The sequence below is a fragment of the Strix uralensis genome, chromosome 1 (assembly GCF_047716275.1).
Source record: "Strix uralensis isolate ZFMK-TIS-50842 chromosome 1, bStrUra1, whole genome shotgun sequence".
Taxonomy (NCBI): Eukaryota; Metazoa; Chordata; class Aves; order Strigiformes; family Strigidae; genus Strix; species Strix uralensis.
This window is the reverse complement of record NC_133972.1, coordinates 136,484,362-136,507,048: the sequence shown is the minus strand read 5'-3', so window position 1 is coordinate 136,507,048 and position 22,687 is coordinate 136,484,362. Positions and strand designations below refer to the sequence as shown.

At 46.6% G+C, this 22,687-nt stretch overlaps 1 protein-coding gene and 5 non-coding genes across 6 annotated transcripts in view; 3 read left to right on the top strand and 3 right to left on the bottom strand.

Annotated features, from left to right (window-relative positions):
* The first annotated feature begins 10,044 nt into the window (after positions 1-10,044).
* On the top strand, positions 10,045-10,117 carry TRNAR-ACG (transfer RNA arginine (anticodon ACG)). Its single transcript has one exon. It is a non-coding gene; the product is annotated as a tRNA-Arg (tRNA).
* Positions 10,118-13,217: 3,100 nt separating this feature from the next.
* On the bottom strand, positions 13,218-13,308 carry TRNAY-GUA (transfer RNA tyrosine (anticodon GUA)). The gene is given in 2 exon segments: positions 13,218-13,253; positions 13,272-13,308. It is a non-coding gene; the product is annotated as a tRNA-Tyr (tRNA).
* Positions 13,309-13,484: 176 nt separating this feature from the next.
* On the top strand, positions 13,485-13,557 carry TRNAR-ACG (transfer RNA arginine (anticodon ACG)). The gene has a single exon. It is a non-coding gene; the product is annotated as a tRNA-Arg (tRNA).
* A 1,112-nt stretch (positions 13,558-14,669) lies between these two features.
* On the bottom strand, positions 14,670-14,742 carry TRNAR-ACG (transfer RNA arginine (anticodon ACG)). The gene has a single exon. It is a non-coding gene; the product is annotated as a tRNA-Arg (tRNA).
* A 212-nt stretch (positions 14,743-14,954) lies between these two features.
* Positions 14,955-15,045, top strand: TRNAY-GUA (transfer RNA tyrosine (anticodon GUA)). Its single transcript is given in 2 exon segments — positions 14,955-14,991; positions 15,010-15,045. It is a non-coding gene; the product is annotated as a tRNA-Tyr (tRNA).
* Positions 15,046-20,087: 5,042 nt separating this feature from the next.
* The window catches only part of DNAJC5B (DnaJ heat shock protein family (Hsp40) member C5 beta), a 46,701-nt gene continuing 44,101 nt past the window's right edge, over positions 20,088-22,687 (bottom strand). The window contains exon 5 of the mRNA XM_074893815.1: positions 20,088-20,182. Within this exon, the coding sequence (XP_074749916.1) occupies positions 20,088-20,182 (95 nt within the window). The remainder of the gene's footprint in view (positions 20,183-22,687) is intronic.

The window sequence follows — 22,687 nt, the reverse complement described above, 5'->3', positions numbered from 1 at the left end:
TTGTATTTTTAGCCAAGCATCCCTTGGGGAGGTAGAGGGGGGGCATTCATCTCACCTTTCATCTGTGCCCATTTACCCTGCAGTGAGCAGTTTCTCAGCAGTGGATGGTGAGCACTGGCATTCCCACCTACAGCCAGCATGTTGCAGAAACTCAGATTTCACTTACATTTGCAACAGCTTACTAAGCCAATGAGCCAGCTATAATATGAAGCCCTCCTACCTATACAAGTGCAAACTGCAAACGGTGTCTCACATTTCATTTTATTGTGATCGCTAAACATCCCACGATAAATACTGAAACTACCCTTGTATGTGACTCAACGTATGCAGCCAACGAGAGCCTTTGCAATAGACAAGTGCTTTCAAAAACAGTTGCCTTTTGAGACTGTCATTTTACCATTTGACATATATATTTGTCTTTCTGTATCTCATACATGATGATAGGCCATATGTGGTCAGTATTTGGAGTCCTTCTGAAAACCATCTGACAGATGGTTTCAGATCTCCAGGAAAACAAGGGCCAATACAGGAGGTAACGACATCTTTCATAATTTCCTTTTGCACGTACAACATCACAGCAGCAGGGCTCAAAGCACTTCTAAGGGTGAGTCACTGGGAGGACGTCAAATGTGCAGGAGAACAGGATTTCAGGGACAAGCTACGAAGAGGAGTGATGTCTGCCCTTTTGTTTGGAATAGGGGATGGACACTGACCTGAGCTGAGTGGTGCTCGAAAGCAGCCTTCTTTAGACTTATCCATGCTCAAGGAACTTCCATGGTTTGCAGCGAACAGATAGAAACATGGGATAAAAGGGCAGATGAACTAGATTATAACTTCTGTTCCAGATTCATCAGCAGTACCAACACAAATTATATCAGACAAACCTCAGAGATTTGGATTAAACAGGGAGAGTCTGTGGACAAACTCCATTGGGGACTCACCCCTGTGTGCCGTGGCTTTGCCACTGGTGGGACATCAAGCCATGGGGTTGCTGTTCCCGGCTGCCTGACAGGGAGAAGAAGGGCCCTGTGACTTCTTGCTGCCCCCCAGCAATGCCAGCAGGCTGGCGTGGACCCAAGTGTCAGCCGGATTGGGGGGCCACAGGGAAACAGAAAGCCCTCCCAAAAGAAAGTCCCGGTTTCCTCACAGTCCTCGAGATCAGGATGAGAAATGGTGGTTGGGCCATAACCTTCAGGGAGGAAGGGTGATCCCGAACAGTAATTAAAACAAGGCATTTATCATCTTCCCTGCAATTATCTGTATTCTCTAAAGTTTCAAAATCAGTGAGCCTGAAGAAACAGGCTGCTGGTGCTGTGGAATAACAAACATGAGATTAGTGGTTCATCATCTCCCCAAGCCATACACAACTTCACAAGCCCAGAGGTTCCAAACCCTCATCTCCTCAACACATTACTGCTAGAAAGGGATCTACATTTCACGAGTAAGGGATAAAAGTATGTCCAAAGAACTCCATGGAGGAAGTACTGCATGTCGGGAAGAAATAGGACTGCACTATTGCCTACCTAAAAATAGGTCCTCTCCAGGGCTAGGGACAAGTTTCACAGATAACAGGCACAGGCTTGCTTTTCCACACCCCCAAATATGCCCTGAAGTGAGGATGAGATGTGAAGAAAGAAAGGATATAAATAAAACAAAACCAGTTAGAAAAATGGGAGAATACACCAGTTAGAAAGTGGGAGAATCCTGCTTCCTGTTGGAGAGTAAGTGACCCAGTGCTTTACTATTTTAGCACAGGCCCCTGCTTTTCAAATGCAGCCCTGAACCTTTCCCCTCTACTTTGCTGTCACAGCATGCCATGGGAGCCTGTTTGTAGGTCATTGCTACATGTCTCCCGTGCTAGCAGAGAGGAAGGAATGACGGCTCCTCCCTGAGTTCCTGCATTTTATGGAATAACATGAGTGTTTAGTGTTGGGTTAGCAGCAGAGGAGCCGGTGCTGCAACAACGGGGCTGGACAAATGTGCTGAGGGGGCCTCCCAGCCAGAATTCAAGGATAAGGCAATTGCAGACTTAACAGTAGGAATTTTGACTGGGGGTCAAATTTGATTTCTGCTCTGGCCTTAACAGGCTGTAGCACTCCCCTTTAAACCCCGCTGCTGCAACACCCGCTCTGTCGTTAAGAAAGCAGAGTGATGTTCAATAGAGAAGTGACTTGCGTTTCACAGCACAGATCCAGCTCAGGCTTCCCAGCTGGCGTCAGCTCATCACTTCGCAGAGATACAGCTCTGTCCCAGTGTCAGGTTTCTCCCTAGCCTTGGTCTGCTCAACACGAGCCACTCTTGATGCTATTTCAGTATATCTCCTCCATAGCTCAGCTGGCAGAGCAGAGGAGCGCAGGTACTTTTTTCTCCAGGACAATGCTGAGGTCTGTAGTTCAAAGGAGAGACTGGTTTTAAGGTTATACTCAGCACATGACTTTATACCACGTCAGAGACCTGCTGAGATTCCATCCCACCTCCCTAGGTGGGTCTAGGTTATGTTTTCGTCCATCCCCATTTTGAGGGTCATTCCTCCAGGACAGAATAGAGATTCAGTGCTGGAAGATAAAGGATCAAACACTATGACGTTATAGCTAAACAAAAATACTCTCTGTGGGCCTGCTTAGCACGTGACTGGTAACAGAGGTAGTACCTCTGTCCTTTAGCTTTTTTTTTCCAGTTCCTCTGTTTTCCTTTCATGTGTTCATTTGCCCTGTAAATGCTCTTTAGGCGTATAGCAAAACCAGCATGACTATTCATTTCTGAGTGCCAATGCCTTTTTTTCTTTTGAAAGTCAGATTAGAAGAGCAAGATTGCCTTTTGGCCATTTTCCAGCCAAGTTCTTTCCCCTGCTCCCTCATGTGAAATTCACGTGAGCATAGGGGAGGACAATGCATGAGAGAGAGATGCAAGGGTTTGCAAGGACAACAACAGCCGGAAATGCCTTCAAGCTGGGCAGGAGCTGAATGAACACATTTTAGCTATGATCAGGGATGCCATCCACTGTGACATTGTGCTCATTGTACCAAGCATCAGTCTGTTAGATTAATATCCTTTTGAATTATGACTTCAGGAAGCATTTCAAGCACAGTGGCCCACGTTCGCCCATGCTGTCTTGCGTCCCCCTCTCCCATCAGGCTGTTCCCCAGGAGTCAGCCTTTCTGATTCTGGCTGAGTTCAGGGAATGCAAGGAAAGAAAGGGCAGACAGCAAGTCCTTTGGCCACAAAACAAATCAGATTTTGGGGGCTTCTTCAAAGGTTTTGACCTTGCCGTAGAAGGGATAGCTTTGCAGTGAAATTTGTGTTTTGCCTGGGCTGCCTGAGGGTGCACATGTCTCACCGTGAAGTCCTACCCCCCTGCAGTCAGGGTTGGGCAATATGAATGAGAAGTTCATGGCAGCAAACTGCATCACAGTAATCCGATACCACGGTCTAGGGAGAAGACAAAGAGTTTGGGGCTTTCTCTCCCCCCTCTCCCTCCATTCTCCCCATGCCTCCACCTCACCCAGCCAAGCACAACTTGTGCCCAGCCTGGAGGGTGACCCAGCCATCAACAGAGAGGGAGGCTGCTCTGGCACAGGTGCAAAGTCAGTCCTCTGATGGGTCTGCTTGTTGCGAGCCTTGCCTCCTCATGTCACTTGTGTTGCTGTTTTTCTAATGCTGTGGGGTTGGCTCTCCCTCATCTCTGCCCCATTGCAGATGTGCAGGGAATCTAACTTCAGGGAAACCTTGGGAGGTGACAAGCTGGAGCAGTACACAGCATGTTTCTGCTGCTTCTGATAATCCCAAAGATTGTAACACAAACACGAGAGCGGTGATAACAGATTTATGTATGGGTAGACTACAAATCACATCTCTTCCAGTTACCTAAGTAGTATGGCCTTGGTGCTATTTCCATCCCTAATTATTGCTATGAAGCCCTTCACAGTGAGGCAACAGCTTTGCAGCAGCATCGCTTTGCGCAGAAATTTGTATCAAGGCACCTTTTAGGCCTTGGTTCCCCATATCGCAGAGTGATGTGTCTGCCACTTGCCATCACACTGCTGGTGATGTGACTGGGGATGCTGCAGGATCCTGCCAGGAGTCTCTCTCAGGACCACATCTCTCATCTTTTGATAGCTCAGCTCCCAGGGTGAAGGGCTGAGGTGCTTTCAGGGTAACCCTTGGTCACTTGTTCCAATGCCAGCTCAAAAGAGAGGGGGTTTTGGGGTGGGGAGGAAGGTTCTTGCTCATCATGGGACTTCTTATTGGACCCCTGACAGACACCTTGAGGAACCTCAGGAGTCAAGCCTGGGGCCGATCTCTCATTCCACACTGAAGAGTGTCCCCAGTTACCTCTGCCAGCAGAGCATGCCTCTGCCAACCTGTCCTGGTTTAGCCAGGATAGGGTTAAGTTTCCCCAGCAGTGGGGGGGGAAGCTCTAGCCGGGTTATTCATATATCATGCTGATGTCACATCCTGGCGCGAGCGCAGGAAGAATCGGTGATCGCGTGGGTTGGCGCAGCTGGTTCTCTCACTGCTGTATGGGTATATACTTTGCTCTGTTCATTGTTATCACTGTTATTCTTATTGTTATTGTTTGTTGTGTTGCTGTTGCTCTGTTGTATTAAACCTCTCCTTATCTCAGTCTCGGGGCTTTGTATTTCACTCCCTTTGTGGGGGAGGGGCAGCGGCCGCGTGGTCTCAGACCCCGGCAGGGGCTAAACCATCACACAACCCTGACCTCCAACAGAGGTACTCACCAGAGACCTCACTCCTGCAGCCAAAATGGGGCAGGCATGGCTATCTCTATCCTTTAGCACTCCAGAGAACATGACAAGGAGCCTGACATGAGTCAGGTGGCCACAGGGTAACAGTTCACCGTAACCTTCAGCAAGCAATGGCAGTGGGCAAGCAGTAACACTGAAATCCCACTTAATCCAGAAGAGATGAAGCAAAAATGCAAATAAAATCACTTATCCATGAAAAATCCGTTAATATCCATTCAAAAATAGATTATATTTATGGAATACTTTAAAAAAAGCTAAACAGACTCCTACCCTTACTCATCTAAACTGGCAAGACTTCTCACCCATCACTGGTTGGTGTGCAGATGATTGCCCTGAGAAGGTACAGTGCCTCCTTAAAAGCTTCCCCTGCATGTCATGACTCATTCATTGGGGTGCTCCTGATATGTCAGGTGTCATAGCCAATTCCTTGGGATTCTGGCAAACTTTAATCTGAAATGCATTCAGACTGGCTGCTCATTCCCAGGAACTGAAGTCAGCCATTGTTCACTTCCAGGGAAGTACAAATGTCCCTTTATCAAGCCAAGTGTCTCCCAGTCAGGCATGAAGGAGGTGACAACTCTCCCATCCTTTCTCTAGTGACTTCTTAATGTGTTCCCATGTGAAATGCTCTTTACACTTGACCCTCATGGGTTGCATCAAGCTGGAAATTGAGAAATCAAGCATCTGAAGGGGCCAGCATGTAGAGCAGGAAGCTCCACCTTTTTCAACATCTTGGTGATCACATTTTCATCCTTTCCTTTGCTTTACAGCTGGGGAGCATTTCTGAGGGAAGCGTGCCTGGCCAGCATGTGGGAGGCAGCGGGATCAGTGCCTCTACTTTCCGGCCCTGGGCTAGTGTTGTCCACACTCTTCCCTCGGCTCCATGTGCTGCAGGATCTGTGCAGGGACGGCAAAAAGGTGCTGGGATATTTCCTTCCAGTTTAGGGGAGAAGCTCTGCTGCCAACTGGCTAACGGGTATCTCCATTTGGTCCCTATGTGAGGCCACTTTGTAAAACTGGAAGGAGAAAGTTTGCAGGGCCAAGTGGAAGATGCAAAGGAAAAAAGACACAGTAACAGGGTAAGAAAGGAGACCACATGAGCATGCACAGCGCTAAGTCCCAGGATGTTCTCTGCATTGAACAAGCCCTTCAAAGTGATTCCTCAAGCCCAGCACAACTCCCCCACCTCCTCTTCTACTTTGCAGCACCACAGCAACCTGCTTTTCATCCTTCCCACATCAACCTTCAGCTACTTTATCCTCTTCCATGAAGGGAGTGGACTGTCTCACCCTTTCCCTGAAAAGCAAGTCCCATCAACCAAAGAGCAGCCTCCTTGAGCAGGCAGAGACTGCTTCCCTTGCTCCTAACCCCAGCACCAGCTTGAAGCACGACATTCCCTCCAAACCAAGGCTGATTAGGCACGCATACTTTGCTGTATGCCCACCAGAATAATGATGGCAGGCAGGGCAAAGAAGAGATGTTTACATTATTGCAGAAAAAAAAATTAAAAAAAAAAAAGAGAAAAAGAAAACAGTGGCATTCACGCCTTCAGCCAGTGCCTTTCCCATGACAGCACTCTGGCTTACCACTTGAGCCAAGATATTTTTAGCTAGCCAGGTAACGCTAAAAGAATGAAATCATTCTTATTTTTTCCAAGAGGAAAGGCCAGCGTGTCTCCTGGATAAGGAAGAAATAGGATGAGATCCATACTGAAGTGGTAGAACTCCCTGGAAGGGAAGAAGATTTTAGAAGAAAATTAGACATGAGAGGTGCTTTGTTCCCTCATGAGGAAATACTTCTCGGTCAGCACAGACTGAGGTGTAAGGTGTGGAAGAAGATAGGCTCTCTGCTCCTCACTGTGTCAGAAGAGCCTGCGGCAAAATGCCTGGATATGAGGGAATGGCCTTGCTGATTTAATCTTCAAAGCCAGTAACTGAAGCCTGGTTTTCTCTCATTTCTCCACCTACCTCTTTTATACATTTATCTATCTTGGCAGCTGTGAGTAAATGTTTTTATTTGCTTTTTGTCTTAACCTGTCTTGAATTAAGTATGATTTCAGTGTAATTGGATACTAATGACTTGTTCCTTGCCAAAGGATGTGGTAAATCTCCACATAGAGCTTGGGGCACCTTACAAGCACTCTGAGTTGCCAGCTCGTTCTCCGTAATACCCAAAGCATTACTGAATGTGCCTTCCTTCAGCTGCAGCCTGCCCTGGACAGGTAATAGCCAGGAGGGGAGAAGTGTCTTCTAGAGATGCATCACACCTTCTCATTTCCAGCTCTTACCTGTATTTACTGCCTCCCCAGGCCACTAGCCTGATTTCCCAGCTCTGGCTCCAGCTTTCTCCAGGCATTAGGATGGTTCCCTGCTTGACCAAGGTTTTGCCTCAAATCATCATTCTCGGCTTCAGCCCTCTCCTGAGTTTGAGCAGGGCCCGTCTCACTGGGACCTGTTTTCTGAATTTCAGGGCACCACAATGCAGCTGTTCTTGCATGCAGTATGTGCTCCATTAGACAAAACTCAGTGGCCTTGTTTGCTCAGAGCAATTCTGTTAGAAGTGTGTGGAAATCTGAGAAACTACCCTTTTCTAACATCATCCTTCACCCCATCATCGCAGCAGGGGTAAGATCCCTGGGCTCTCTGAGCGAATACATGGGAGCCCTCTATCCTGCCTGGCCCAGGTACGTGGTGGATCATCTCTCTGGTTTTCAACTGGGGGAATAAGTGCAAGTCCAAGCTGCCCAACTAGAAAAAGATGCTACCTCCACCTCTGTGAACTCCTGTTTGCAATTACATTCTTCCTGTTGTTATATGCCCACCAGACATTTGGACGCATTCATCCCCTTTCATTCACTTTGTGGTTTTTCATAATTCATTCAGGGAAAAAAACCAAAACACATCTGTAAAAGAGGAGCTATTTGCAAGTCTCTGCTTATGAAGGAGCTGCTCCCCTTCGTGCTTACCCCTCTGCACTGGCCTGAGGCAATCAGGAGGAATTTGGCCTCTCTTCACCACCCACCTTACTAGCACCTGCGAAAAATAAAGAGATCAAGAAGGAAAATGAAGAGAGGACGGAAATAACAGATTGAAAGTGAGGTGTCTGTGGAGGCAGACAGTGGCTCTACCTCTCACCTACCAGATACCTGCTACACTTCTCACACCTTGCTCCCACTCTGTCTTCTGCTTCATTGTCTCAGCACAACACTCCTCCTTCAGGCTGCAGATTCACAAGCAGCTGCAGGCCACTGAGCTGCTCTGGCCAGTGGGATGTAGCAGCCTATGCCTCTTGCCTTCCTCGTGCTGGCCCTGGCTGCAAGGTCTGGTGCCCTTTTTTGCATCAGCTGAGCCAATTCACCTCACAGACTGTTAGAAAATTATCCACATCTTTGCTGGATTATCAGGTTGACTCAGGTGCCTGGAGTGGCCATAGACCACCAGAACAAGGACAAGTTGTGTAGCTGAGTGCAGTGGAGAAGAAGGAAGGAGAAGTGGGACCTCTTTACTTTGGAGCAAGAAGCTGCTAAACTGGCTCATCCTCCTTTTAAACTTCACTCTCAACATCCTCGTTGCTATCCAGAATGTAATACCTTCAGCACTCTGCAAGATGGTCCATGGCTTGAAGGAGTGCTTGCAAGCAAGTCAAGCCAAAAGCCGTCACTTATCACAGTAGTCTGGCAAAATCACTGCTGCTGAGGGAGGTACGGTAGCAATGTTCAGATAGGGCTGTGGTGATTAACGCCTGTCTCCAATAGCTGCTGGCATTTTCCCTGGCAGCAGGTTATATGAATCCCATCCTGCTCCTAAGGAAAGGAAAGGAGAGTCATTCATGTCTTTCCATGTTCCCTAATGTCCAAAGCTGGCTAACTGGCTTTTTTTTGTTTGTTTGCCTAATGAAGCTGGGGCTAAATATGCAGAGTTTGTTTTCAGTAGTCAGGTTCTCTTTGGTACAGACCTGTTTATGAAAGGCTGGATGGACAAGTGTCAGGCCAAAAATCAAACAACAAGCAAAGGCTACCATCAGGAAGAACCCAGCAGCTTCCTGACATGCAGGTTATTATCAGTGATGGATCAACACGTTTGACTGCTGTAAGGTCAGTGAAGGGCTCAGAAAAGCAGGCAGTGAGTGTCACCAAGAAGTCCTGAGGCTGAATCCAAAATGTTACTAAGCTGTGAGATGTTCCCTGCCTCTCCCTGGAAAAGCAAAACTTATTTTGCATCTAATTGACAAGGAACAACTAGAAAAGAATTTCTGAGATGTTGTGGCCTTTGTGGAGCATACCAAGTGACCAAGACCACAGTCACCGGGACACTGGTCTCCTTTCTGAAGCACCAATGTGGTGCTTTGTATGGATTCAAAGGCAAAGCCCTTCTCAACAGTCCAAAGAGCATTGTCTCTGATGGCTGAGCTGCAGGAAGAAAATACAGGGTATGGACTAAGAGTAACTCAGAGGTTGGGGCAGGAACCAACGTGCAGGTGTGAGTCAGGCATGTCATAATGGGAGAGGTATCCGTGTGACAGTGGAGTGGGGGTTACCTTAAAGACAAGGTGCTGTTGCTATCTTGCTACCTTCAGACCTGCCCTTATCCGTCTGAACAGATCAGCGCTGCGCTGCACCACGCAGCCTGTCCCAGCCCTGCAGGCCCTGTCTGTCTGCTCTGGGGTCCTTCTGCGGAGACAAGACCAAGCATGGGGTAAAGGCTATAAGGCTCTTCTGCTACAGCATCGTGGAAAACTGAGGTAGATCCCACCTCCTCCTTCCACCAGCCAGGATTCCTCCTCCAGACACCATGGGAGGCGACGGGCTCTGCTGGCCCCAGGGGCTGCTGGTGGTGTGGGGGAACAGCATTTAGGACCGAAGGGGCATGACACAACTCCCAGCATTTGGGAACTGGATGATATTATGATGTTTTCTTTTTCTTCCTGTCAGCGTAGATATTGCAGCAGGTGACACAATGCGACTTGTTCCCAGCTTGTAGTTGCAAAGCTCTTCACCATGGTGGAGCAACATCAGATAGGGAGCTTGGACCTGGATGCCAGCGGGAAAATGAGATTTCTGCTGCGTAACCTCCATCCATGGCTGGGGAATTTTAAGTTCCCCCTCTTCAAAAACAACAGTGCAGGCAAGATTAGGGATGGAACCAGCACTGGGGGGCCCAACGCTTGGGGATAAGGATGTGCAGGGCTTCACTCCGGCCCAGCAACACTCAGTTTTGGTGGTGTTGGGGAATCGGGGCTGACCCCCAATATTAGCCGCGCTGCCTCCTCTTACCGGTAGGGGCCAGTGGCGCAATGGATAACGCGTCTGACTACGGATCAGAAGATTGTAGGTTCGACTCCTGCCTGGCTCGGAGTAGTCTTTTTTTTTTTTTTTTTTCTTTTTCTTTTCCCTTTTACTCGTCTTCCTGGCCCTCCTTTTCCCTGAAGGTTCCCACCCCAGCGAGCATCGGATGGAGGGAAAAGTGGGAAGCTTGAAGAAAAAAACCCAGAAAACCCAGTTGCAAAGCTGGAGGTAAGGATTTCCTCATTAAGGGATTTGGTTAATTGAGTTGATACCCACGCATCCTGCTCAGCATCCTTGGGATTTTTCAGCTGGGTCAACATCATCTCCAAAGAGATTTATTTAAAAAGAAAATCTTGCTAATTACATGGACAACTGGGTCAACACCATATCCAAAGATTTATTTTTTTAAAATCTTGCTAATTACATGGATCTTTCCCAACCCCACTGGGAACCTCCAGTACCCAAATCTGTTCCCACCATCTTCCAGTTTTCCACTGTCAGGCCCAGTTTGGCTGACCCCGGAGGATGCCTGCTCATCCAGCTCCTGCTGCTGAAATGGGGCAGGTTTGGCTGCTCTGGGGAAGGTCCTGGGGAGCTAAAAATCATACTTACATGCCCAGAATGTCAGCTGAGAGAGCTGCTGTTAGCTGAGTGATACGTAGATAGATCTGGTGACCCTGAAATTCCACATAACTCAAGCCAGGTGGGTACAAATAGAAGCATGTGTTTATGATATTCAAAATAGATACACTGACAAGAGTACCTAAGTCAAGAAATAATAAAGTTTCAGGTATAACAAAATCAGGAAAGATGCTCTCTCATTTCCAATGGTTTCCCACCTATGTGATCAGCAGAATATCTTGTCCTTGCACATGCCACGTTTCTCAGACTGCATCCACCAGTCAGCACCTTGTCATGTGGGAACATTTTCACCATCTCTCCTTTGAAATCCTCCAAGTGGTCTGAAATTTTTTATTCTCATACTCCTAACTCCCCTGAGATGTATTTTATTTCCACTTTCTCCAGGACAGAGACAGCTTTTGCTTGAAATGCAAACAAACCTTTTCGTACAATGCAGGAGCTGAAAATTTCTTTTTGTTGGAGCAGGTGTGCCCCTTCCATACCTGTGAGGCCATTTAACAGCCCCTGATCCATTTGTTTGCCTGTCCACCTTACTCTGGTGACCCAGTGTATCAGAGTGAAATGTCTTATGAACAGGGTTTTTATAATCTCTGTCATCTTTCTTTATTAAGTGAGACAAATGATTGAATAGGATACATGTACACAGCTTATTATTGGCCCTTGCTGGAGACCAGATACAGAAACAATTAAGCACTTGGAGGTGACTGGTCACTAGTAATTTGCTCTTAAATGAAGTATTTATCAAGCTACATTATCATCCAAGCACTGAATAGTGTCTGTAGTAAAAAGCATTTAGTACCATTAGATACATAAGCATGTGCTTGAGGAGTGGGAAGCTGAGCCAAGCAGTTACATTAATGTAACAGGGCCAAGAGGCAGAATAGTTGCTTAGCATATTTTCTGAGTTGTTTGGGGTTTTTTCTTCCTCCTTTTCTGGTTTTCTTTCTGTCACTTTCTTTCTTTCTTTCTGGCTTTTCTTTCACTCTGGAGAGTGGCACAGGGATGGGCTTTTGGACTGTGGATTCAGATTTGACTACCAGTGAGTGCAAACATGTACAGATAACGGATGCCTAAGGAAATGGATGCTTTCCCTCAATTTCTGTTTACCGGGGTGCCTCCATTCCCTGCTGGGCAGGCTTTTCCTGCCTGGATTTCTCCTGAGACAGTTCCCAAGAGGGGTACACTGCGCCACACTGGAAGAGAAAGGAGAAAAGGTTGTTGGGGGGTGTGTGTGTGTTCATGCGCACACACAAAAGTGTACTAAATAATAGAGAGGTAGCTGGACCCAGGGGCGTAAAGCACAAAGCATGTAACTACAGAGCAGAAGCTTGCAGGTCTGACTCCTGCTGAGCTTCGCAAATCTGTTTCCCTGCTGATAATCTTGCTTGTACTTTATTCCCACAGATAGTGGGTCTTCCTTGCTCTCATATCTGAAATCTACCCCAGAGAAACACTCTCACACACAGAAGACTCATTCCAGGTACTTTTGGAGGAGAAAACTTCCATTCTTCCCCTGCTATGCAGACAGACTTGGCCGCCCTCAGACATGTTTACTCTCTCCAAGCCAGGAGTCATTGCCAAGTGTGTTTTCCTTGCACATCACGTAGCACCTGTAATGGAAAAGAAGACTTGAAGGAAAACGGAGAGGGGATGGAAGTACAACAGAGAACAGGAGAAAAAGCAAAGTATGAGTGCTGGCCCTGTTATTTACAACATCCTAAGCAAGCCCATGTCTGTCTGTATTAAATCCCTTCTGTATGAAGGACCTCTATGCCCCCTCCCACTGCTCTGCCTTCTCCTAGATCATCCCATGTATCCCTTTATGGTACAACCAAAGGCCAGGACCAAACATCATGTCCGTCACCTCAAGTCAAGGGACTGTGGAGCACTTTTATCCACTCCCAGGATGCTCAGAGCCCTCATTCATAAGGATTATCTGGCATCATATAAAGAAAAATCAGTAGGGATTATTTGGCACCATGTAAAGCAACATGCAAAATGAGAAGAGCCTGTCCAGAGCTGAACTAGCACCCTAAGGATCACCATGGAAAAGAAGACTTAATAAAACTAGCCAAGACTGAGCTAAAAAAGCCTAATTTTTTTGGCTTCACACAAGATAATGCCAAATATAGAGTAGTATGATAATATATTACTATTATTAATTATATGTTATTAATGTATTTATTAATGATATTTATTATTATGATGATATTATTATGTAAAACAACAAAGCACCTCCAAAAGCGCTGCTGCAACATGGGTTTCAATGTTTATTGCAGGGCTGCCGCCTTTTTGCAGTATTTTCCTTTTTTTTTCAAAAAAAAAAAAAGGGGGAGAGCTATGAGTTGCTTATATATTACATGTGTTTGAAACAGCTGTAGGAGCCTCTGGACCGGCCGCCGCTCCCGCCGCTCCTCTTCTCTCTCGGCCTGCCCGAAGGCGGGAGCAGCGGCCGCGTCCCCATCCGTCTCCGACGAGCCGAAAAACTGAAATTTCCTCAGGAGAGAGAAAAAAAATGAAGCGTCTCCTTCGAGCCGGAATCGAACCAGCGACCTAAGGATTCCCGCGGGACAGCGCCTCTACAGTCCTCCGCTCTACCAGCTGAGCTATCGAAGGGACCTGCCCACCGCCGCCCAGCGGCCGCCCAAGGGGCCGCCCCACCCCGCGCGTTCTTTTGCGCATGCGCATTGCGCGGGCGGCCGGCAGGCGGGGAGCAGCGCATGCGCGCAGCCGGCCCGCCGCGGGAGAGGGGTGTGCTGAGCGGCCGGCGGCCCGAGCGCTAACTGCGTGCGGGGCCAGTGGCGCAATGGATAACGCGTCTGACTACGGATCAGAAGATTGTAGGTTCGACTCCTGCCTGGCTCGGGCATATTTTGGTGGTTCGAGTGGCCTTGCGGCTCCGCGGTTTCGCTCGCTCGTAGAGAGGAAAACAACACTGGCCCAGCCTCTCTCCCGCCCCAGCGGGCGTCCCGGGGTGAGCACGAAAACGAATCTCTCAGAGCGCCAGAGCCCTTAGACTTACCTTGCCCTTTTGCAAAAAACCTGTTTTTTTGCCTTTTAAACAGACATCCCCCACATTATGTATTGACCCAGAAGTGTGTCAGATGCAACTCCTGATTACTGTGACATGGGTGTGAGCAAGATGGAGAAAAGGAGGGTCTCAAGGACTTTGCATGATACGGTGGGGTGCCCTTCCCTCGCGCCACCTTCTCCTGCCTGCACACCCTTATATTGTGACCGTCACCAGCACTGTTCACAAACATAGCAAAATAGAAGATGGCAATTCCAAACGTTAGCAGCACTAATGAGCTACCTCAGTTATTTATTTATAACAACATGAACTGCTTTTTGTAGTAAACTTGCACTGAATCCACAGATTGTGGCTTCTCTGAAGCTGTGGAGTATTCTCAAATCTAACCCTTGGGGATGCTGTCTGCGCCTCTCCCAGCTGCAAGCTGTGCTTTACACACTGCGTAGCCTTCAGATGCGTCAGAAATGGGTATTTGCAAAATCACACACTTTTCTTTTAACTGCACAACAAGGATTCTTTTGCACTTCTCCAGGCTAACAGATAATCACTATGAAAATAAGAGTCTCCATCACAGCAGTGTTGCTTGCGGCCTTCAGAGACCTCATGGTTATTTTCCATGACGTCAGTCCTAAGACTAACGGTACAGTGTCAGGCCGATGATGAGCACACTGCTCCTCTCCTAGGGCCTAAAGGATTTTTTCCCCATGTAATATTGGTGTGTTAATTGGGTTAATTTGTTGGCACACTTCATGCATTTGATAAAATGCGTATTTGGACTGTTTGAAAAAATTAAGCCTAGGTGGTGTTTCACTTTGGGAGACACAATAACCCAATGCTATGCCGGGTGTATCAACGGCATTAAATGATGAGTTTAGATGAAAAACTTAATCCCCCTCCCTGGCTGGCTAACAGCAACCCTGACGGCAAAGGCACTAAAAAAATGCTACGAGCCAGGCAGGAGTCGAACCTACAATCTTCTGATCCGTAGTCAGACGCGTTATCCATTGCGCCACTGGCCCCACACAAACACACTTTTTCCTCGCTCCCCTCTATACCGCGTCACGGGAGGGCCCCGCCCCGCCCCCCGCCTCGGCCCGCGGGCCCCCCCGCGGCGTCCCCCGGCCCGAGCTAACGCCCGCCCCGGAGCTGCGCGCCCTGCGCATGCGCCGCACAGCGCCTACGAGAGCCGTGCTAGGCTCTTGGGGCGTGGCGGAGCGCTGACAAACAGGTCCCTTCGATAGCTCAGCTGGTAGAGCGGAGGACTGTAGAGGCTCTGTCCCACGGAAATCCTTAGGTCGCTGGTTCGATTCCGGCTCGAAGGAGACGATAAGTTTTTGTTTTTCTCCTTCATGCAAAGTGCTTTTAAACAGCTTCTCTTTAATCAGTTGCAGACACGGTTGTTTTTCGCTAAGAAATCCAGCTGAATTGCAAACCGAGCCTCTCTGCGCTGACTCCCTTTCAGGAGGAGCTATTGGTGCAGGAGCAGAGGATGAGGCACCTGTGGCGTGACTGCCAACACCTCGTTAATTTTCAAGGAAAACAAGATGTATGTTGTTCTTGCTCCAACTTACCACAATCCCTCACAAAGCATGTTAGTGCAGGAGGATACTTGTTGAGATCCCTTCGTCTCATCGCAGTTAATTAGGATGTTGAAATTCTGAGGGTCTTTTTTCCAAACCTCCTCTCCTCTTCCCCAAATGTCTAGACATTATTTTTCCAGAAGAAGGAAGTATTTGTACACCTACATACTGCCACAATAGGAATACATTTTCAATCCAGCCAGGTGATACTTAGCACGTGTTAACTCTCTCCGCTAGTGGGAAATTGTGTCTTTACCAGCATCTTTCTAGTGTCTTGTAGGCTACCACACAGTTGTCCCATATTATTGACTTCCCAACCCTGGGACAGGTGACACTGGCACAAAGGACTGAGTCCTCTTGTATGAAACTCTGCACCTGTTCATCTCTCTCAAAGTGAAAGGAGATGCCAGATGTGACGATTTAACTGACTTCAGTTCGTGGAGGGAAGGAAGGGGATTCCTGTCATCTGTGGTCTTTCTCCCTGCTTTGTAACAGCACAATGAACATTTTCTTTCCTATAGAAAATGACAGCATAGAAAAGGAAATTAGTAATTTTAACTGTGCTCCATTCTGCATGCCTCATCATTTTTCTTAATGATTTTATTCTAAAAAGAGGCAGAAATGTAATTCTTTTTGACTTAACTCATACCCATACCTTGGGTATTCATTCTGAGGGAAGGTAAGTAACGAAACTAAATGACATATAATTATGTTTGATGTTTTTTGGATTAAGCAGAGTGGTTTATCACACAAACTTGTTGTGGGGAGAAAAGTGCAAAAACTACCTAAATAACTGGTTATGTTGATTGTAGGCCTAAATCTTCTATGATACCTCTTCCATCTGGTATTTTGAGTGAATCTGGGTATGAGTTAATCTCTAAACACACACAAGGACAGCTCTTTGAGAATACATCCAGCCAAAACAGTTGCCCCTTGTCCATTTTTCAAATGCTTGGGCTTCTGTGGTCACAGAGACTGGATACCATCCTAGTGAGAAATATTCCTGTCTCGTGGCTGGCCCAGATTATCTGGCACTCTGCACTAGCTCTTGGACAGATGCAAAACCCCCGAGTAAGATGCTGGCTCCAGGGAAGTTCATGGGATGTCTGCCATTGTCCTCAGCACCATCACGGTTTCACTCTCTGCACACCCTTTGCTGGGGGAAATCATCCCATACAGGAACTGATGCCAGTAAAACTACTGTTATATCACTTCATCACACTGCTGATATTTTTTTGTGTAGACAAGCATTCTGCATTATATAAGGGATTTGCAAGGTGCGGCTATAGCTCTGGCTGCTTTGCATAGGTAGGCGCATCTGCTGCAATCCAAGACCTAGTTCCTCTTTGGGAAACCCTGAGTTGCCGCTTGACATTTGTTGGGGCGCAAAGCCATCATCTTGGACACCTGTCTCAACAGCTTCTCTAGCTGTTACCGGAATTAAGTTGTTCCTAGTGTGGAAAAGTAAAGGGAGTGCTACAATTCATACATACAATCTTTATTAGTCAGAGTGGTTGAAAGCAAATGTAGATTTGAATGTATAATACTTTACATATAAATAAATGCAGCAAAACAGAACAAAAATTTGAAGACCTGTACATTTTGAGAAGATTAATGGGTGTGCAACTGAACTTTACACATAAACAGATCCTGTAAGCATAGTTATGGTCACATTAGAAACTTTTCTGAAAATCAAACAAATGAGTAAAATCACATTGAAGAGCTAAATCCTGAAATCCTTATTTATCCTTTCTCCATGTGTCCTCAGAATAGCTGATCCTGACAGCAGTGAGAAAAACAAATGCCCTGGTACTCTGAAAACTAAGTTTCCTCTTTGGAATTAAACCATGGGTTCAGACACTCAGATTTTTAAGCTGCAAGTCCTGGAGAACCAACTCAGAGGCTTGGTCATGAATTTGTTCTGAGGTTTTTGGCTAAGACAATACCTGGTGGCTCTTCTGTACACATCCCCATGTCTGTAAAAGGGCTTTTGCAAACATTCAGCAATTTGCTAAACTTTGCATCACACTGTGAGATTGAGTCATGAATCTTTCCCAAGAAAAATCTCTCATTTAGAAAGAGCAAATAAGAACCACCTGACTTGCAGTACATCTCAAGCACATGGACATAATTTCCTTGATTTCAGTAAACTTTGGCTCTGGCCCATAGAGTGGGGTCCTGAGAGACATCAAAGGTGTTGCATGTGAAAAAAATACCCAATTGCTTTTGCTAATCTGGGATTTAGCTTTCCCTCCCTGGCTTTAGGCCTGCTCTATAGCTGTTGTTGAAATCAAAGGTGCAATTCACAGTGACTTCCATGGGGAGCAGGAGGAGGGGTTTCACATGGGAAAGGATTCCACATCTAACGTGTATCTTTACACTAGACTTTTCTTCCAAAGCCTTTTCCAGCTCTCTGCTGGAAATAGTCACTACGTAGCATTTGCACACTTTCATGGTGAATTTCTCTCCCAGACAGTGAAACTTAGGAAATCATTTCACCTGCAGATTCATTACTTACTACATTCTCCCTACTCCTTCGTTCAGTGATAAGATCTTACACCAGAGCAAACACCATGCAGAGGGGAATAATGAAGAAAGCCAAAAGATGCATGTGTGTGCACTGGGGCGAGTGGGTGCTGGTGGCCCCCTGACACGTGCTCTGCCCATCTCACAGCACTAGTACCCCGATGCACAGGCCATCTGATCTGGCCACCTGGTGGGAAGACGTGCAGCACTCAGTTACCACTGGGAACATGTTTTCTGGGGTCAGGTCTCCTCAGTGGCAGGATGGTGTCATCAACCCTCCTTCCCTGGAACCTCTGGGGTGGATGGGCACATCCCCCTGGCACCACTGGGCAGGCAGGATGGCCATCTGGATTTATGTACATACCAGTGGCCTCCAAAGTTATTTGCAACACGCAACTGAGGACAAATTGGAGCCCATGGGTAGGAGGGGAGTGAGTGCCTGTGCACAGCCCCAGCCATGCCAGAACTTCCCCTCTTCTCTGAAGCAGAGAAATAGGGCTACTTCTGAGGGCAATGTGAGCATTCACTGGCCCCAGTGCCTGCACCTGGAGAACAGATATATAACCTGAACTGGAATTAATGGCTTTTAAAATGTCCATGTGTTATGGGAACTTTAAAGAAATGTTGAAAGTAGTATTCCTTGACTTTGGAGTTACAGCTGGTGCTATGAAACACACTCTTTTCCCATATATTTAGCTGCCACTGAATGACATCTGATGTGAAAGGTGAGACTAGAAGGAAGATAATAATGTTTCACAACCACGGGATCCAATTTTAAGGAAGGGAATAACACTTTTGACTAGCTATATATTCACTGGTCTGTATAATTTAGTGGAACATTACATCCCCCTTTGGACCACAGCACTGTGATTAGAGGAGCAAAAATAGCAAATGCACAGAACTGACAATGATCATTGTAACATGATCAGTAAGGAAAAAGTCAGCTGTCTGAGGCTTAAACTACTATGTCAAACCAGGGAAGTGCTAAGTTTAAGATCTCAGAGGTATTTCTTTAGCTGTTACAAATTAGGGGCCTAATTTCTTTATGCTTGCTTTAGCCATAGCCACACATACCTCCACTGATTTGTGCAGCTGAACATATGTGCACTGATTTGTACACCTGAACATACACCTCATCCCTACCTCTTTACTTAAAATGATGCCATGTGCTCTTAAAGCCCCTGTGCCTGGGGCAGAGGGGAGGACCCATGTTCTCTCGGATGAGCTGGGCTGTGAGGAGGACAGTCACTCCTCTGCTGCTTGCCTGCCCTGCCAAGTCCTTGCTGCTGCCACAGCCCCGAAGCCAGCACTGGCACAATGGCCCCCAGCCCAGTGCCAGCGGGCAGCGGGGCAGGCAGCCAGGGGCACGGTGGAATAAGCAAGCTGGCAGAAAGCTGTTGGCTGGGGACCAATTTCCAGCGCATTGCAGCTGCAGCTGGAGAAGCTGGGGCCGCCCAGCATGGGCGGCAGGCCCGTCCAGGCAGGATCAGGGGAGTTTTGCCACGGGGCTCTCACCAGCTATGGGGAGAGAAGAGAGGCTCTGGGGCAGCCCAGGGCCTGCCTCCCCCTCCATGGGGCATTTGCTCACCCTCTCCTGGGTTTGCAACTTGTGCAGGGGAAGGCACAGAGCTTAAATGTGCTCCTGGTGCTGGATGAGGCTCCTGGATTTGGAGTGACCTGTGTTGTAACCACCAGCAGAACGATCCCTGAGCACATCATCCTGGCTCAGGTTTATAATTGCTGGGGCTGGGCCCTAGCAAGCCGCTAGCTGCTTTCCAAAGAGCGTTTCCTCTTGGGAAGGACATGCTCATCTGTCTTGCCACCAACTTTCCCGACGAGGTCTGCTAAAGAGCATTTCACATCCCAGGGCAGGGAAAGACGGAGCCAGTGTGTCTGGAAAGGGCTTCAGGACTGTGTCTGGGAGGTGAAAGCACAGCTGAGGGCAGGGAGGACAGCAACTATACCAAAGGGAGTAATATTAAAGGAAAGACCACGCCGAGCCTGGTAGTTTGAAGCCATGAGAGACCAGTGTGCTGGTCCACAGAGCTCTGTACTAGCCATAGGTATCTCCTTGCAGAGTGCAGATATCAACGTATTGGAAGTGGCCTAGAAGGAGATTCTGCCTTGATAGGAAATTACTCTCAGGTTACTCTTGGTTAGCTTAAAGAGAACTACAAATACAGGCTGCAGAGCTTATCACTTGTTTTTTCTTGCTGTGACACTCGGTGGGAAGCACCAACAGGTCGTGTTTGCCCGCTCTAGGAGTCTGTGCGATAGCTCCGATGGCTGTCCCCTATTAGCTGCGTCTTCTCGGTTGCATTAGTCGGCTGAAGCACGATAGGAGTTTCTCCATCTAAATTGGGGAGGAGGACAGAAAGTACTTTAAGAATCCTTCACTTCCTACCCAAGTCAGATTTCTTGTTAGCACCACAACATTTCATCTGCTGTTCTGGCTACAGCTTAACCTTGGCTTCACAGACAGCTGTGTGTACTGAAGAGGCGGCAATGCCCACTCTGAGTCTACAAATGCTCTTGCTCCTTGTCCATGTGTAATGGCAGATTTCTGGGTGACTACTGCTGTTGCTATTAAACGGGACATTAGCTGTACTTGGTGTTTTGCAGAGATTGCAGGATAAGGGTTCCTGCCCGTTCCAATTGCAAGTGCTTGTTCCTGCAAATGTCTGAATATAATGAGCACTGTTGTGACTCAGCAACCACTAACCTTGAGAGCATTTGCACGAATGGGCCAGAAATGAGTCTTGAAGAAGGCAAAGTTAACAGTAAAGAAAGAAGAGAGTTAAAAGGAAAAAAATGCATGAGCAGTAATATACTTGAGAGGGAAGAAATCATATATATTCTGAAAGCCAGCTAGTTAAATAAAAATGTTAAATAGCACTTTGAAGTCTTATGTAATATGTACACAATAGGATTTTGAGAATTACTGTTTTAATGAGTTTGGAACTGTCAAAACCTCATATCATCACTGTATAAATCCTTACTGCTTTGTACTTTCTCATTCCATGCAGTATGTGTTTGTTTTCACAATATATCCGTAAAAAATGCATTTGTTGTAGAGTGGAGGAAAGTGAAGTCCTTACAGAGTTCCCTGATGGCTGTTGTGTTCCCTCTGATAATGAACAATGTTTGGCTGCCCTTCTCCTGGGCCTCTTTCCAACTCACCATCTTTTGAGGGGGAGGAGGGGACTCAAAACTCAAAGACTGACTTTTAAAGGTTCAGCCATCTCAGTGAAGTATTTTCATATAAAAAATTTTGGACTACCTGTATCTTGATAATAACACAGCCTTCACAGTAATTGAATACAAATGATGACTTTTTTTGCCAAATGACCAAATGTTCAGAAAAAACCTCATCTGACATTTCCTCCTGTTTACATGACAGTTGATGGGATGAATCATGGGCATAAGATGTAGTGTACAGGAGTAACTTAACCCAGAGCAGGAATCTAATTGCATGCCATACGGCTTCCCTTCAGTGGGGGTAGAACAACTTTGACTCTGTCAAGGTGAAAGGCAAGAATGATTAAATGCCAAGCAGCTCCTCTGTATGGGCAATTCCGTATTTAGACACAAGGTCAAAGACAGACATGTTTCATAACTTCTAAAAGTATATGAGTAATTAATGCTAGAGCTCAGCTCAGGCTAGTTTGGCAGTTTAAATCAGTTTTTAAGTTGCTGAGTATTTTCTAGATTTCTGAGCAGCACTCCCTCCCACCCTCTGCTACCTCCAAGTTGTTCATTTTCTGGAAGATCATTGATGGAGGGCAGAGACTGGCAGTTCATTTCGCAGTGATACCCAGGTGTGCAACAAGAGACTAGGACCCACTGCAAATCTGCCACATTGCTTCCAGCTGATCTGCAGACACTTCTGACCTGACACCTTCACCAAGCATTTTGCTGCCCTCATTCTTCTAAGATTTATGATGTTTTTTATCAGAACAGGCACCCATGGTATAATAAACTGTACAAATATAGTCTGCTAATGGAAAGATGCAGAATGGAGGTGCGGCAGAATTCACAGTTTAAACTGCTTTCTATAGATAGCTCTTGCTCACTGTTCGCCTACATTGGTATCATATGGAGTGCGGAGGAGACAATGAAGTGCTAAAAACTTATTGCTTCTGAGTTGGGAAAGTATTTTGTTTTTCAGGTTCTTTTTTTTTCTTTTTCTTTTTTCTTTTTTTTTTCTCTCCCAGATTTCATTTTCTGTAAAATGAAAGTTGGTCTAGAAATGTCTTGCTTTGTTCTTACAATGATAACAAGCAGAAGAGAACAAACCTGCCAAACTGCTTGAGTGCATCATTACAGCGTGAAGTACCAAGGCAATCCAAATTCAAAGGCATCTCCTCTGGGACCACAAAAGTCAACAAAAGGTTTGCCATTGACTTCACTGGAAGCAAAATCTGGCAATCTGCCCCGTGTGCGTGAGTGAAAGCGATGAACCGTTGCACGCGTCCACGCTGCATATGAGTGAGTGATACTTCCCTCTGACAGTGTATTTTCACAGGTCACCAGTAACATCATGGCATGAAACCACAGATTACCCTACTTTACACTTTTTTAATGTCAAGTTTAATCTGAAACCCTAAAAAATGTCATGTTTAAAATGTAATAATCCAAATATAAGATTTATTTTTTCATCTTCCATTGTACATTAGGCCACAGCCCTCTGTGGTACAAATGAATAGTCATGAGAAGAAATCAATGTAACCTGAGTACAGGCCAGGGCTTTCAAATCTCTAAGTTCCTTTAGTTCTGATGGTCATGCTACCCATGGAAGTACATGCTGTAAAATGAATCTCTCATGGGAGATATTCAACTAACTGAGCACTAGAATTAG